General features: G+C 35.1%; 1 protein-coding gene across 1 annotated transcript in view; it reads right to left on the bottom strand.

The window, feature by feature from the left end:
* Nucleotides 1-15,407, bottom strand: part of LOC140160171 (gamma-aminobutyric acid type B receptor subunit 2-like) — a 55,634-nt gene extending 40,227 nt beyond the window's left edge. Inside the window, exons 1-2 of the mRNA XM_072183447.1 lie at nucleotides 15,090-15,407; nucleotides 292-432 (exon numbers count right to left, since the gene is read on the bottom strand). Coding sequence (XP_072039548.1) covers nucleotides 292-432; nucleotides 15,090-15,311 — 363 coding nt within the window. The 5' untranslated portion in view covers nucleotides 15,312-15,407. The remainder of the gene's footprint in view (nucleotides 1-291; nucleotides 433-15,089) is intronic.
* Nucleotides 15,408-16,486: the final 1,079 nt, after the last annotated feature.

Here is a 16,486-nt window from a genome sequence, read left to right on the forward strand (position 1 = left end):
TTGATTGAAATGTTTGCCTATACTGTCGGCGTCGGCGATATTAAGGGTACTTACTTCTCAGTAGTTTCAGTTAAGAAGTTTAAGTAGGAATCTGAAATTTCATGGTGTTCTGGGGATGACGATCGAGATCATTGCCCATACACATACAAAACCTTATTTCACTGCCCTTCTTACACGATTTTATTGTTATATTTGGAACGTAACCTTACGTTCTGGTCTGGATATACGAGTATGGTGTAATATTTGAACTGATGTTTGTCTTATAAATAACGTCCCACTATTCGTGCTAACCTGAATTAGGTTCCAGTGCTTGCTAGCCTCAGCGGTCGGGATTGTTGCCACTGAGCACCCTCCTCCTAAGATGATGGTCTTGGTGGTTTTCTTGTCATACAGCTCTCTGTACATGACATCCGTACCGGTGCCTCCAAGACACTACCAACATTAAAAACAAAGATATGTATATTACAATACAAAGTAATTTTAACATTTATATAACGCTCCAAAATTGTTTAATTAAATAATTCATTTCATCCATCCATACATTCATTCATTCTTTGTTAAACGGAGACACTTTTGGGTCCCGATTGGGTCCGTGAACAAAGTACCTTTCCTGCATGATGTTGAAACCCCCACATTACCGTCGTTTCAAATAATAAGTTTTGGTATTGGTTTTGATCACGTGGTTTCCTATTATCCTGCATAAACTCTTGACTGACATCATTACCAATACCGTTGTTTGTACCCTTTGTAAGAAACTTAACAATTGTAGAAAGCCGTTTCGGTTTTCATTTCAGTTTGTTACATAATCGTGTGACCGCAGCCCAGGAAATCAGGTTTGAAGTTACCTTGATCAAAGTATACAAAAGAAGTTTTTGAATTGTACAGTGCAATCTACATTTAAAAGCTAAAATATAGACCATCGAAACATTTCCACCGAGATTACAAAAGAATTGACACTAGAGTGATATATACATTATATACACTACTATATTTATGTGAATATTGCATGCAAGAGGATTTATAGAAAGCTACATGTATAATATAAGGTAAAGGGAGGGAGAAAGAGAATCAGAGGGGATAGAGCATTGAAAATGGGAAAGGAGGGGGGAGAGTGAAGTGGAATAGTGTGTAGGGCATAGGAGATATCGAGTATGGGGGAGGCGAGAGGGAGAGAATGAGGTTATTAAGCCGGGGAGAGGGGAGTCTATGTTAGAGGTATGGGTTGTGCTTTCCGGGGTAAATAATACAAATGATCTCCATCATCAGGTATCGTTTATGTTTCATACACACAAACAAACAAACAAACAAACAAACAAACAAACAAACAAACAAACAAACAAACAAACAAACAAACACATAAACAAACAAACAAACAAACAAACAAACAAACAAACAAACAAAAAAACAAAAAAAACAAACAAACAAAAGTTTTTATGACGCTTACACTTTCAGCACCCATGCCACGCCAGTCCAGTTACCGTTCACGTGTGATTGATATCTGATCCATATGTAATTGTCTACATTCAATATTAACACAACCGGGTATGTATCCGATATTTGCTTAGCACAATCATGAAAATGGGCAATTATATCTTTATGGTCGTCTGTACACTTAAGTTAAAATTACGGGAGGGCGGGTTAGTGTAGTGGTCTTCTCACTCGCTTCTCACCACTGTGGCCCGGGTTCAATTCCCCGCGGCGCCACATGTGAGTTTGGTTGCCGATCCATGCTCGTCCTCGCATGTTTTTCTCCGGGTGCTCCGGTTTTCCTCCTGCATCTAAAATCGGACCTCTTCCCATATCCCTGTCCCGTCATATCCGGATGGCGTCCCTTAAATTTAGTAGCCTCTGAGCACTATTGGGATTACCCTGGCTTCGGCCGAATGTTATAAAAAAAAAAAAAAAAGAATTGATTACTCTATCAGTGGGCGAAAAGCGGTTGATGGTTGACCAATGAGGTACATGTAATGTCGCTTTCCCAACGGAACAAAAAGCGCTCTACCTCATCAATCGCTGTCGCTCATCTATGTAGTATAAATTTAGCTTAGATGTATGCTTGCAGACAAGAACACTTATTAATTGAAACGGGGGAATGTTTATGAGAAGAGCCTACTTCGGCGCGTATGATTCAGCGAGATAAATCAGGATAATATTTGGGGCCCTTATATCAGGGAAATGATTTACTGAATGGGCACCTGTAATTAATGACATCTAGGTGTTTCAGAGTTTCCAAAATGTACTGTCGTTTTTGTGTGGAAATCGGCGTCGATGTAAAAAGTGACTCAACCCTTAATATGGACCTTTGATGCTCTTCATTATCATATCAGCTCAAGCAAATGGACTCTTTCAATTGTTGTAAGTTTCCACCCTTTGCAGCGAGCTTCTCATTTTCTGAACAGTTTGGATGTAGATGGTTCATGTAATAACCCCGAATATTGATCTAGTCATGATTAACGGGAAGTACACGTAGACAAGCATTAATGTAACAAATTTAGATGAAATTTATATACATTTCACTTATATCAATTATCACTTTAAAGGGGGCAGTGTCATGTTTATATTATTTTGCAGTAAACCTTTGACGAGCGCGACTACCGTGATGTTGCAAATTCGGAGCTAAACACGTGTAACGGCGCACAGTTCATTCATAAATTTCCACTCGTCAACAGCAGATCGCCTCAGCAGCCAATCAGAGACACGTGCGTCCAACGCAGTAAATACGCGATGTATGCTTAAAATACGCGCTCGATTAGGTTTACGGCAATTTATTATAATTTAGTTCTTACATTGATGTATGCCAATAAGGTAATACTGTTTCCGGCTTTTAAAAAAAGTTGTTGGCTCTATGGCAGTATGTAAAATTACAAAAGCAACTAATCAGCTGCTCCTAAATGGAACCTAGTAACCTGACCATACATTTTATTTGTAACGTTGGTTTGTTGTATCGGTGCTCTAGTGTCTGGTTACCAGTAAACAAAAATTCCTAGGTGGGCAAAAATGCAAAATCGTTCACCTGCCACGCTACCACGCTAAAAAATTTAATGATAAAATGGGCCAAAGTAAGGATAAAAAGGCCATACGGTAGATAAACATCACAAATTTGGTTAATTTTGTCATGGTATTTTGGCGGTGGACACGCCACTAGACAAATGGCAACATTTCAACATTTTTGTCGGACAGATTGGTATGAAAATAATGCGTCCGAAGGCAAAGTAGCTCGTCTCAGACTGGCTCTATTTTACACTCAATGCTCTGTGGGTGAATACTACGTCTTTACGATATCGTATTCCCTGGTATTCCCCGCCCACAGTAACAGTAAAATTACTAAAATGTTTGTTTTAACAGTTCTTATATTAAAATGAACACATAGGCCCAAATGTTGCACAAAATAATAAAGACTCAGGTAGAATCACAGGAAAAGTAAGAAACATAATGGATTCTTTCAACATTTAAGGTGTAGATTGATTGATTAATTTTGCATGTTCAAGGACTTGTAAGGAATGAGAAAATGCATTTTTTTTTTTATTTCAAATAATGTTTCAAATCTATTAAAAAACACCTCATTCATGATTTAAAATTGATAGACTGAATTAATTCTTTAAGATGTTGTGTGGAAAATAATTGCTTCCTATACTATAATGTGTTTTGTATGAGATATGCTCTGAAGTTGTACTGAATACATTAGTAAATGAAAAGATACATCACTTTCAAATGGCAGAAATTGATTTTAAGAGAGACGTCATGGATACTAAATTTGTCGACATTAAGGGCTCGGATAGGAACGTTTTCATGTAGTTTTGTTTATGGCCCTGAGAACACGGCAGACATATCGAACTGCATTTTGAATACGAAGAATGTCCTTCTGATTTTTATTTTTATGAAATTAGTGATATATAATAGACATTTTATGGCAAATGATTAAAAATTGATATTTTTGACAAATTTAACAGTTCTCGAATTAAATTGTATAAATCTAATGACATGCACTTAAAGTGTATGTAGCTGGGATATGAAGCCGCCGATCATATGCAAATTTTGACCTCTCGTATTCAAGATATATATAGATTTCCACCCCCAAAACACACAAAAAAATATGAGTTTTGGGGAAAAATATATATCTTCAATATGAAAGGTCAAAATTTTCAATTGATGGCCGGCTTTTCATCCCAGCTACATACACTCTAAGTACATATCATTTATTTATAAAGTTTACTTCGAGGACTGTTAAACATATTATAAATCAAAAAAATTTAACTATCAACTTTTAATAAGTTACCATAAAATTTGTATTATATCGCGAATTTATCGCAAAACTGTTTGATATCAAACGATGTTCTGGGTATTCATAATGCAATTTGATATGTCTGATGTGCTCTCAGATGTCACAAAAAATACTGTGCAAACGTTCCTATCCAATTCCTTAAACCATGGATACTAGTTTAATGATAATTTGACACGGTGCCCATTTTTATGGCAAAATTATTATATTATATTTACTTTTTTTCCTTACATCGTTTTCACTCTTAAATATATTACACTGGCCATTAATTATATTAATGGAATAAAGAAATGTGTCACTTTCTCTTTCCACGTAGTGACATTTGTGCAAGTAACTCGAGTTGATCAGCAAAATAATTAAATGTAGCAGCACACATACACATTAACAATCACGATTTGCCCCATCTCCAGCATAACAACATTGTCATAGTGTGTGTTTAGATTCTTTTTAGCGGGTTCAGACCTCAATTGTTGTTTATATTTTTAAATACAAAAGTAATATATTATTATTCTTTATCTCATTGTTGTTTTTTGCTTTCCTTTTGTGTACAGTGTAATTCGACCTCCGAATAAGATAATATCATACTACATGATCCAAAATGAGTCAATTTGTAGTTTCCCATTTATCTCAATGATGAGTGAAGGGATTTTGATGATTTATGCACCAATTTATAGAAGACACTTCATGGTTTGTGAATCGTTAAGAAAGTTTTACTTTTACGACCGATATTTTAACTTATGTCCCCTCAAACCACAGGGTTATTTTTATTGAGACGTGCATAAACTGTGTGTATATCGCTATTCGTCTTACGTCCTATTTATACGTCCCAGCTAAACAAACATTATACACGCATTGACGACGATAATAGTCGCTGGAATGAAATAACAATTTTCTTTTTGTTTTACCTCATCCTAGGGGGTCAATTTTGACTTTTTGGGAAAATAATGTATATTTTCAATACAAAAAGTTAAAATGCAATTTGTTCAAATGATAGATAGCTTTTCCTCCAGCTACATTCACTTAATTACACATATAGACATCATTAGATTAATTTAAGTTACTATGAGGACTGTTAATTGTCAAAATGTCAATTTTAATAATTTGACATACGTAAAATTTGTATTATATCGTAAATTTCAAAAAATCTAAATTATTTAATATCATCAGGACATTCCTAGTATTGAGTAGCAATTTGATGTGCCTGATATGTCCTCATGTCCCACAAAAAATACTGTGCAAACTTTGCTATCCGATCACTTAATTCAGCAGGTTTTTCACTAAAGAAGGAACTAAGCTCTAAAAGCTTCATCTGTAGGGTAACAAAAACATTATCAATAGCGATATTATATTTATTTATTTTTATAGCGCCGTATTAAAGATGTGCCCTGAACTGAACTGAATTTTAGATAATGTAAGGTCAAACTTTTGAACTTGCTTTTAATATAGACGGAATAAAATTCTAAAAGCTTTTATCTATAGTGTAGCACTAGTAAAATTGATATATAATTTTTGTAGCTACTTATTAATTGCGTCGTAAGATGTTCTTTGAACTGCACTTAATTTCCATAAGTTTCTTGTAGAACTTGCTTTTCATAAAGGCTTTTATGATCTGAAGTGTAACAACAGTGATTTGATTTCTTAGTTCATTCATTTCATCCATTAATTTCCTACTCATCGCCATGTGAGAGTAGTGGCAATGCAAAACGTAGCTATAAGTTGCCATAAAGTATCCAAATACCTTAACGTTCGGTTATTGAAAATCAGAAAATGTTGTTTAAACGCATGAGAGCACTTCAGTCGGTGCCATGAAAGTAATCCATAGCTACCATATGGACAGTGTACTTTTCGTACAATTCCAGTAGATAAATAGCAAATAAGAATCTATTCTTTATTGAAAACGCACCTGATTTGCTTTAAATCATTGACGTGTAACCTTCAAGTGATATTATATACGTGTACATCTTATTCCAGTGTGTACATACGAATGTTTTGAACTTAACGTCTTGCTCCTGTACATCCTGTCATCCAATTTAGGGCTTTTAAAATACGTGTATAATGTTGATGATTTAACATGCGTTTCACCTAAGTATCAGCAATAAACAAGTTTGACAGTAACACACAAACGAATTGAAGCATCATATCGCTAATTAACGGCAATAATATGCTAATTATCGTTGCTATTAATACATAATTTAGCATTGAATCATTGCTATCGTGTTACTAGCGTCATTAGAGCTTATTATTGCTCATCAGCGCAAATTGGCGTTACTATACTAACATCCCAACAAAAAAATGTTATTGAAAAATATTTTTGTCTAACATTTTAGCAAAATGATTTGTCATAGCATTTTGTTAGAATGTTTTGTATCACGTTTTCAGAAATGTTTGCAGAAAGTGATTAAAACGTTTTCATACCATTTCTTATAACCCGACATTCAAGTTTTTCCTCTAAAACGTTTTGTGTTTGCTGGAACTATACATTTGCTGGAACTAAGCATTGGTTCGCTATTTTCTTGCTTCTAACGTAGAATACCGGTTAAATATCGCATAATAGGGCCAAAAAGTTGTTTGTTTGTCCTCCACCGCCCGCTCCTCTGATTAAGACCTGACCAATATTTTTTTAATTTAAAAAAAAATAAAAATAAGTAAAATTCTTTTTTTCTTTCCAGATTTGGAGTATCTCTGGACCTAGCTAGAGCTAAATGCTAAAATCTTTCATGGTTGAAAATACAAAAAGCCCCCCAAAACATTTCGTGTCTTCAATATACGAAGTTATAACTTGTGTTTATGTCATAGTCTATTATTTTTAGTGACTTCAAAATACATTGGATTTGAAATCATTAAAAGACTATGACATGAACACAAATTATAACTTTAAAGTTATTAAAGAAACAAAATGTTGGTTTTTAAGTCACCATGAATGATTGTAGCAATTAGCTCTCTAGGTCCAGGAATACGGCAAATCCAAAAAAAAAAAAATTAAAAAAAAAAAAAAAAATCCGCCCGCCCGCACATCCTCTTTCAAAGCTGTGGAGGACAAACAAACTATTTTTTTGGCCTAGTATTGCTAAGTAGCGTTTACCAATATTACACAATTTAGCGTTGTGTCGCTATTATCGCGCTACATACAGTTGTAGCGCTAATAACGGTCATTTTAGGGACTACGGGTTTTACTCAGCGCTAACGCAATAAAAAGCCGAACCCACACCTTCCATGTTGATTGGGTGTTCACATATTAGGTAAAAGGTCACTGAAATGCTATTGATAGGTCCATGTTATGTGAACACAACATATCTATTTTTTGTTTCCAGTTCGAATTTGTCAGATGCGTTTGTCAGAGTCGGACTAGCGACGTGCTTTTTAATGCATTTTCAAACTCGGACTAAAGATATTCTTTGAAAGACGGACTAAAGACTAGCGATCGAAGCCGTTGCGGACAGACATTTTGGACTGATGCCATGTACCTCTGCTAACAAGTCACTTGTTGTGATCATTTATCATGTCATGAAATAGTAAACGCATAAATTAGTTAAGCCTTAATATACCCATATATTGTGATTTGATATTCTTAATACGTGTTTTTTAATGCTAAAAGTTTTACCTCATGGATATTTCCAAATACAGCGCACATACGCAACTAAGTTTTTGCCGAAACTATCCTCCAGTTATGCAATGCGACCAACGATTTATATTAATTTTAGAGAATACACGATACGATTTAATATGATAAGCAGGTCAAATACTTTGACAATGGTGAACGATATCTTTATTGAAAGCAACCACTGTAGCATGCACATTATAAACATCTAAAAAACCCTAACCCCCTTTAAAAATGGCCATTATTCAAAAAGTGATTGTATTACAAATCTGTAAAATGCGTTGGAAGCAGAATTTATTTCTGCGTATTTTGACACCTCATTTGATACGATAGCCCAGAAAACAATAAAACACCGGTCAATTTAATGTAGTGAGGTCCAGATTTGAAAGTTGCACTTACATACAATACAAAAACACGCAGATATCATTACACAGATTTCCTTCCATTATACTGAATACAAAATCAATACAATTTACTGCAACTTTCAAATCTTGGGTTACATTGTTTAAAAGTTCGCTGTGAAGTCAATATTAAATTGCTTCAAATGAGGTGTCAAAATGTGCGGAAATAAATTCTGCTTCCACCGCATTTTACAGATTTGTAATACAATTACCCGTTTTTGAACAGTGGTCATTATTTAAGGGGGGTTAGTTACTTTTTTTGAGATGTTTATATTACGTTTCATTTTATAAGAAGACATTCAACAAATTGATTGTACAGGCGTTCAATATTGTTCCACTCAATGTTAAGGGCACACGACATATTGTTGCTCGAAGCATATATATACTTTGAAAACGTGCTTGATTTATTGTTGTTAATAAGTTGTGTACGTTTTACAAAAGTGTTGTTGTTTCAGCCCTCCTTACAACATAACTCGAGAACCACAGTATACAGGCTGAGTCAAAAAGAAGTAAACTCATGTTTGAGGGGTTGTAACGCAAAATCTGCAAGGAATCTGCTAAAAATAAGAATATCACTGGAAAGAACAAATTCCATACGTCTAAATAAAACAAAGAATTGTTGAAATTGCTCACAGCAAACTAAAGTTATACTCATTTGAATACAACCACCCATTTTTGTAGCTGCACACGGCTGATTGATTTTCATCCATTTCAATCTCGACGAATCAGCGAAGTGTTAACAGGATTTATTGTTGAAAAGACAACTTTTGCTTTTAATTTATATTCAACAAAGTCCATGACGGTACTATAGTTTGTAGGGATACCAATTTAAGTCTTTACGAACGTTCCGGCAGAAGCTTGATTGGGGAATGTTGGGTAAAGGATTGAGCTGATCTTTGGTCTTGCTGTAACGCATGTCTAACTCTAGCAATGTTCACTTGTGATCTAGCAGTTCGTGGTCTGCCTGAAGCTTCCGGCTGTCTGTTCCTTAGTGTCCCATGCACATTGAGCTTGTTCACATTCTTATATACTGCTCCCTTACATGAAACCCGGACGCTGAACTTCAGTGGGACTCTTAGTTTCATGATACTTCGTCGACAGAAACGTGCGCTCCCGTGCGGTAAATTGTGGTGCCATGTTGTCATTTGACCCGTTTTATAATAAATTTAGTGCAATGAGGTAAAATTCATATTGAAAAGAGCCCTTTAACATGTAGGAATTATTGATCGAAACCACACCTGCCACAGAACTTTATTTGCATTTGAATATCGCGCCTTCCCAATCAATATAATAGGTATGCCCTACTTGGGAAGTGAAACCGTGTGTAGCTACAAAAATGGGTGGTTGTATTCAAATGATTATAGCTCGAGTTTGCTGTGTGCAATTGCAACAATTGCTGTTTTTATTTAGACGTGTAGAATTTGCTCTTTCCAGTGGTATTTTCATTTTTAGCAGATTCCTTACAGATCTCGGGTTACAGCCCCTCAAACATGAGTTTACTTCTTTTTGACTCAGCCTGTATCTGTGATATTTGAATTCTTCTACGTGTTCGTTATGACACGATCAATGCAATTTTTGCAAAAGCTCACTACCATTCGCAAGATGCTGTGAACTACCAAATCGCACCAGTTTAAAATAGTTGCTATCCTTAAGAAACAAAAGTTCTATGACACTTGTGATGTACCCTGAGTAATTTAATTTGATTATTTATCTTTGCTTACAAAATTAGAGTCATTTCATGAGTGATGACATGTCTGGGAATTCCCCTCTGCATCAACTTGATCAAAAACACACTTTATAACATATTATATGGGAATCCCCTCAAGAGGTGACGTCACGTGAAAGGTTAATGTTATAATTAAGCCTTGGAAATTTCTAAGATTACATCATGTGTTGTAAAATAGCAATTGGCAATTAAAATAATGGGATTTCCCAGTGCTTGGTATATAAGAAAATGTAAACATAATTCTTCACAGTTTATCGTGTTGTTCTGGGCTAGCTAATGTGCTTACAGTCCAATTTCTTAAAAGCATTACTGCCAGTAGTGTCGTAGAGGATTTAGTTTATGTCACAACGCGTACCTCTTCCAAGAAAGGAATATATCATGCATTCCTCTGTCGACTTGCAGAAGTCTGGTTTATGAAACAACGCATCTGTCAAAGTAACAGGGGGACAACTGCAATGCAATGCAGGCCTGTTTCCTGAAGTCTTTGTCTACATCGAAAGGTTAAATTTTATTTTTGGAGTATATGGTCCCATTTAATCTGATGAAAGTAAATATAAAGTATAATGTATGACGTCATCAAAATGCTTAAATTTAATTGGTTGGTTGAATTTTTAATATGTGACCCGGCAGCACAAATGAGCCGTAAATTCCCTAAATTGTATTCTGAGTTACGGTGTAAAATGTGTACGAAGGTCATATTCATCGGTAACTTAAGCTGGCCGGACATCCGTCTCATTTTGATAGTCAAAAACTAATCAATAATCCTATTGTTGAAGTGGATAATAAGCTTCTACCTTAGATGGCTATAGAACTTTTAATAGCTCTGGTCTTTGTTTGCTTTTGCTAAATCCTGTTCAAGTGGTGGGTTACCAGGCATTGTATTTTGTACAGGTATGCATAACCAACAATTAACAATGAGAGAACTTTCTTAAACCTGGTTGACTTGGGGATGATTTGAAATGACCGCCAATCATGACTGTTTGGTATTTATTGCCGGCAATGTGGAAAAAGAGACACATGTAAAAACGTAAAAAGCTATAATTTTGTTGAAGGAGCAAAGTTTATCAAACCATAACCCCGCTTCTGGATATCGTTTGAAGTCAAATGATATACCATTTTTAAGTTTATGATGTTTATTTTTTAACACGAAATAAAACAAAATTGACCGGGGGAGGAATTTACGGCTCATTCGCCTTGGACGGTCACATATTACATGTCTAATTTTGTCGAAATTTACATTTTGGATACAATGAGGACGATGAAACTACTTTTACAAACGTATGACGTCATAAAATTGCGGAGGTTTTTTGTAGTTAAATTTTCACTGCCAAAAGTATATATTATATTGAAAGTGTTGCAAATCAGTCAAGGAAACAACACGCTTTGCGAAATAGCGGGATCAATGAAATAACACCCAACTAAGCATACCTACTTGCGTTTTTAACCCCCTAAACGTGATTCGCGAGATTCATTCTCTGACAAAGACACCTTTTTCTTGTCGCGCATTATTAAATGAACGTTAATAAAGCCTGTTGCAGCAAAAGAAGAAACTATTTTTTGGTATAATTTTTTTTAATGAACGTCAAAGTGTATAATGGACACCTTAACATGCAGGAAATCGTATTTTTATCGAATCAATAAATTGTATTATATTAATTTGTATCCATTTTTTCGTTATTAATGTTTTTATTACTTGCAGTATTTCAATTTCATTCTTTCAACATTTCTCTTCCTTTGTTGTGTTCAGGTTCACCTTCTTTTTATTTTTATTTATTTCATTTCATATTATTCATCTATTTACGGTTAATACCATTATTTTTATTACATTTTCCTGTCTTATTTTCCTTTCATTCGTCTATCATTTTCTTCTTTGTCAAACTTATTATTCTCCACCAATATTGTACAGGATTGATTATTATTTATTGGTCGCTTACGATTGAACTATATTTGGGTCAAAAATAATCTTCTTTTTCTAACTTTTATTTCTTGATTTTGACATCTCTCTTTATTGTCATTACAACTTTCGCATTTTTCTCACTAACTTTGTTTTAGTAGGCCCAAAGTTATACATACGGGAGGTATATTTAGTCGTTAAAAACCGCGATTCATTTTCTGTTAGGGTTTAGTGTCATGGGGTTAGGGGTTAGGGGGTTAGGGTTAAGGTTTAAAGTTCGGGTTCAAATAACCTGACACCGGGCCAGAAACAACTCAGAAACAAGCTATATAGAATCTTCCGAGTGCAAGAGACGGATTTCAGCCTCTTTTAAAGGGCATATATATTGCTAGGACAACATCATATCATTGGCATGCTATTATTATTATTATTATTATTATTATTATTATTATTATTATTATGGACAATGAAAATGACTCCTTTTTTGAGAAAATAAGTCGTTTGAAATTAATATTCCGCAAAAACCAACTGTAAGCGGTGAGATTTGACCTAAAAATAATGTGATATCATGAAATGAAGTGTGCCAGCTTTGAGAGAATGGACTGTCAACACTTTCAATGCACAGAACGTATACTGTTTTTGTTATCAGAAAAAATCTATAAATCAAGTATTACAAATTTAATGGTTTTTACACATATGGATAAAATCAGGCCGCTGTTTTAATTGTGATATTACAATTCATATGTATATCAACTTGATTAGAAATATACTACTATTTTCATCTTAGGTTACATATATAATGTTTTTCCTCTTTCATGCAAGATATGTAAAAAATGGACAAAACATCAAACTATCATTATTTGATTTTAAGCATGATATATGTATAAAATAGATTATTTTTTTAATGCGTATTTCTCCTGAAAAAAAAGAGAAATTGTGTTGGTGAAGTGCAGGCTCGTACGGGTCCTTCTCCCGTTCGAAGTGAAATTAATTTTCAAGGCAGCGGGCTGTATGACGTAAGTCAATGAAGAGGAAAGTATAGGGGAGGGTGGGGTAATCCCGAACACTTTTTCATTTAAGCCTATTACTACACATTAAAACAACGAAAGATACTGTAGAATAAACCATACCAATATCAAGAGTGGGGTTATCCGCCGTTCTCCTATGTCATGATTACACATGGCCTAGAGCTCTTTTTATGTTCATTCATGTATAAATGCGCGGCCTTCAATGGTCGACAAATGGTTATCTACCGGCCCATTGAAATTGTTTATTTACACAATAAATACAATATCGATCACGCTCAAATGCTAAGCTAAAATATTTGTTAGTCCAAATATTTCTCATGATGTTGATATACATATGAACTGTAATATCACAATTTACTAATATATATAAAAAAAGAAGCGGTTGAATTTTATCCATATGTTTAAAAACCATTAAATTTGTAATACCTGATTCGGAGGTGTTTTTTTTCTGAGAACAACAACAGTATACGTTCTGTGCATTGAGAGTGTTTACAGTCCATTCTTTCAAAGCGGGCACATCTCATTTCATGATGTCAAACTTTTTTTCTAGGTCAAATCTGTCTCGTACGAAATAACTCACCGCTTACATTTGGCTTTTGCGGAATATTAATTTTAAACGTCTTATTTTCTCAAAAAAGGAGTCATTTACATGGTCCTCATAATATTAGCTTGCCAATAATATGATGTTGGCCGAGCAATATATATTCCCTTTCACGCGAAAATATAATAGTGAACCGTAAATTATGAACGAAAATACGCCAATTTAAGAACAATAGTTTTCTCATATACTACATAATTACCTTTTATGTATTATTGGATTAAAATACCAATTATTGGAAATCTAATTTGGTTTGGGTAAAAAACATGCCACGTGTTGCTGAATTAGATTTAAATAATTTTTGTTCCAAACGTACACAAAATCAGTCATGACTTCCAGTCTAAGTTTACTGGAACGAGCAGTGTAGTATACTTCTGGAAGAGTATAACAGGTGCATGATATTTTTTAAATATAATGTCATAGGCTGAGCCTTGTAATAAAGGTGGTATGGAGGAGGAGGGAAAGGCATTAGGTACGTTTTGTGTTGTAAAATGGGAATATGAAATTGACAAAGCTAACGAGCCTTTATTAAAGGTCATATCTATTAGTAAAGTAGGTAATGGGGATACGCATCCTGCACAAGAACAAATAAACACAATGGGGAACGATTGCTCGCTACAAGAGGAAACTGAATAAGAAAGAATGAACAGTTTACCAACCCAAAGTGTTACAACTAAACATGACAACAAACAAACAAAATTCCCGACCGGCACACAACTCAACTTTAAAAAAAAGCAAGGGAATGTGCCGGCATGGGAATCGAACCCACGACCTTCCGATCTCTAGACAAACGCCTTATCCATTAGGCTACCAGCTCCCACTGATAAACGGTGGTTAAAGCTGGGTCTAATGTTATAGCAGTCATGGTGTACAATACACACAAACAAATATTACGCAAGTACACAAGTGAAGGAGATCATTACTGATGCTTAATCGTTTCCCCAGTATAATTATAAGTAAAGTATGTAATGCACAAGAACAAATAAACACAATGGGGGAACGATTGCACGCTACAAGAGGAAACTGAATAAGAAAGAATGAACATTTTACCAACCCAAAGTGTTACAATTAAACATGACAACAAATAAACACAATTCCCGACCGGCACACACACCAACTTGGAAAAAAAGACAAGGGAATGTGTCGGCACATTCACATGTGTCAGAGCCTGCGGTTCCCAAACTATTTCTATATACATCGATCCTAATGAAATTAGGTTTGTAAGAAAAGGGGTGCACGCAAAATTGACATTTTACCTGAAGGTGACCGTAAGCAAAGGCTAAGCATCTCTATTGATTATTTAAATATACGTTATATACGTAATAAAATTTCCCCTGCAAATAATGTATATTTGAAACATTTGGTGGCATGTTGAGTGTCTTAGAACACCACGAGGAAATTAATTGAAGTGAACAATAATTTTAATAATTACCAAAACGAAACGACCAGTGCCGCCCATCATATATGACTAACACTACGACACTGGTGGAGTTGTATCATGAACTTCATAACTTCACTAGTGTTGGCTGCAGAAATTGCAGCAGATTCACATAAATATAACTCACCTGCGTATCAGTGACGATAATGATGAGTTCATAATCAGCCAGTAAACTGACGTTAGCATTGACATCAATGACTGCCATTTGGCTTGCTGGTAACATGGCCTGGCCACCTGCCCAATCCCCAGTCATGGGATAGAGGCCTAAGAGATATATGGGTGAAGCTGCCACGTAATCGATGAACAATATATGCCCTAAGATAATGACAAAGAAAATTGTCGTAGCCATTGTCTGAGATCAGGATTATCACGCAATAAACAGATAGAACGCAGATTGTATATAGCTAGAGTTGTCACAATCAATGGCAAAGACTATCAGTGACGTGACGCTGTTACCCGCGTGGTTTAGATACTAACAACTCAACCAAAATGATGTCCGTATGTTCATAAAATAGCGCCACAAAACATTTGCTTGAATTATGTAACGTGTAAGCTGACAGGGAGTTTTATTCCGGTTGATTGTTTTATTTACTGAGGCTGTCGTTTGATTTGTCCTTAAAATCTGTCAAAATTCGATTGTTTTCTGCATAAGTGCACGTACAATTGAATGATTGATGTAAACGATCATTGCGCCCCCTGTTTCTTTCATTTCTGAAAAGTTGATCAAATGTATTTTGATTTGTAAAGAAACCTTTAATCGTTAGCTTTAATAAACCAAAACAATTATTTCAATCGGCTCACAATATTTGAAGATATGCCCTCTTTAAAAAATGTATCCGTTTTTTATCCGGATGAGGTTTGCTTACACCAAAGATTAAAACGAAACACACGGTTAATGACATGAATATATAATAGCAATAGGCTTTGGAACGCATTCACTATGAGCGAGGATCACCAGCTAGCCTCCAACATCTTCGCAACCGTATTACTGCTGCATTCGCAAGTATACGGCGCACAAGGAGGGTACGCAATGTAATTGATGCAATGAGGACCAGGGCTGAAACCTGTATTCGTCAAGGAATCAACCAGATGGAGGGCAAAGTAGCACAGTAAACTCACTTCAGAAGAACCAAGGACATACCAACCAGCCCTTTTCAGGCTACCTTTTATCCCCAAAAGAGAAAATGACATGCTGTAAATAAAAAGAAAGCAAGAAAAAACAAAGTAAGAACGTAAGAAACATAGGGAAAAGGCATAACCAAGAAAAAAAGTTTAATTGAAGGAATAGCAAGAGAAGCCCCATTCCACTTCCTTTTTGCCGAGAAGGTAATGACCCTTAACACAATCCATATCCCATAGGCACACCGGTAACGCCCATTCCCTAAATAAAGGTCGTTATTTTATAAAAATATCATTGAGGAATGCTTGATATTCATACATGGTACTTGTATTCCTTTCAATCTTTGAACCTCCTCTGTGGAGTATATCTTTACATTTCAAAATAAATTTTATTAATTTGTCAGA

The sequence above is a fragment of the Amphiura filiformis genome, chromosome 9 (assembly GCF_039555335.1).
Source record: "Amphiura filiformis chromosome 9, Afil_fr2py, whole genome shotgun sequence".
Taxonomy (NCBI): domain Eukaryota; kingdom Metazoa; phylum Echinodermata; class Ophiuroidea; order Amphilepidida; family Amphiuridae; genus Amphiura; species Amphiura filiformis.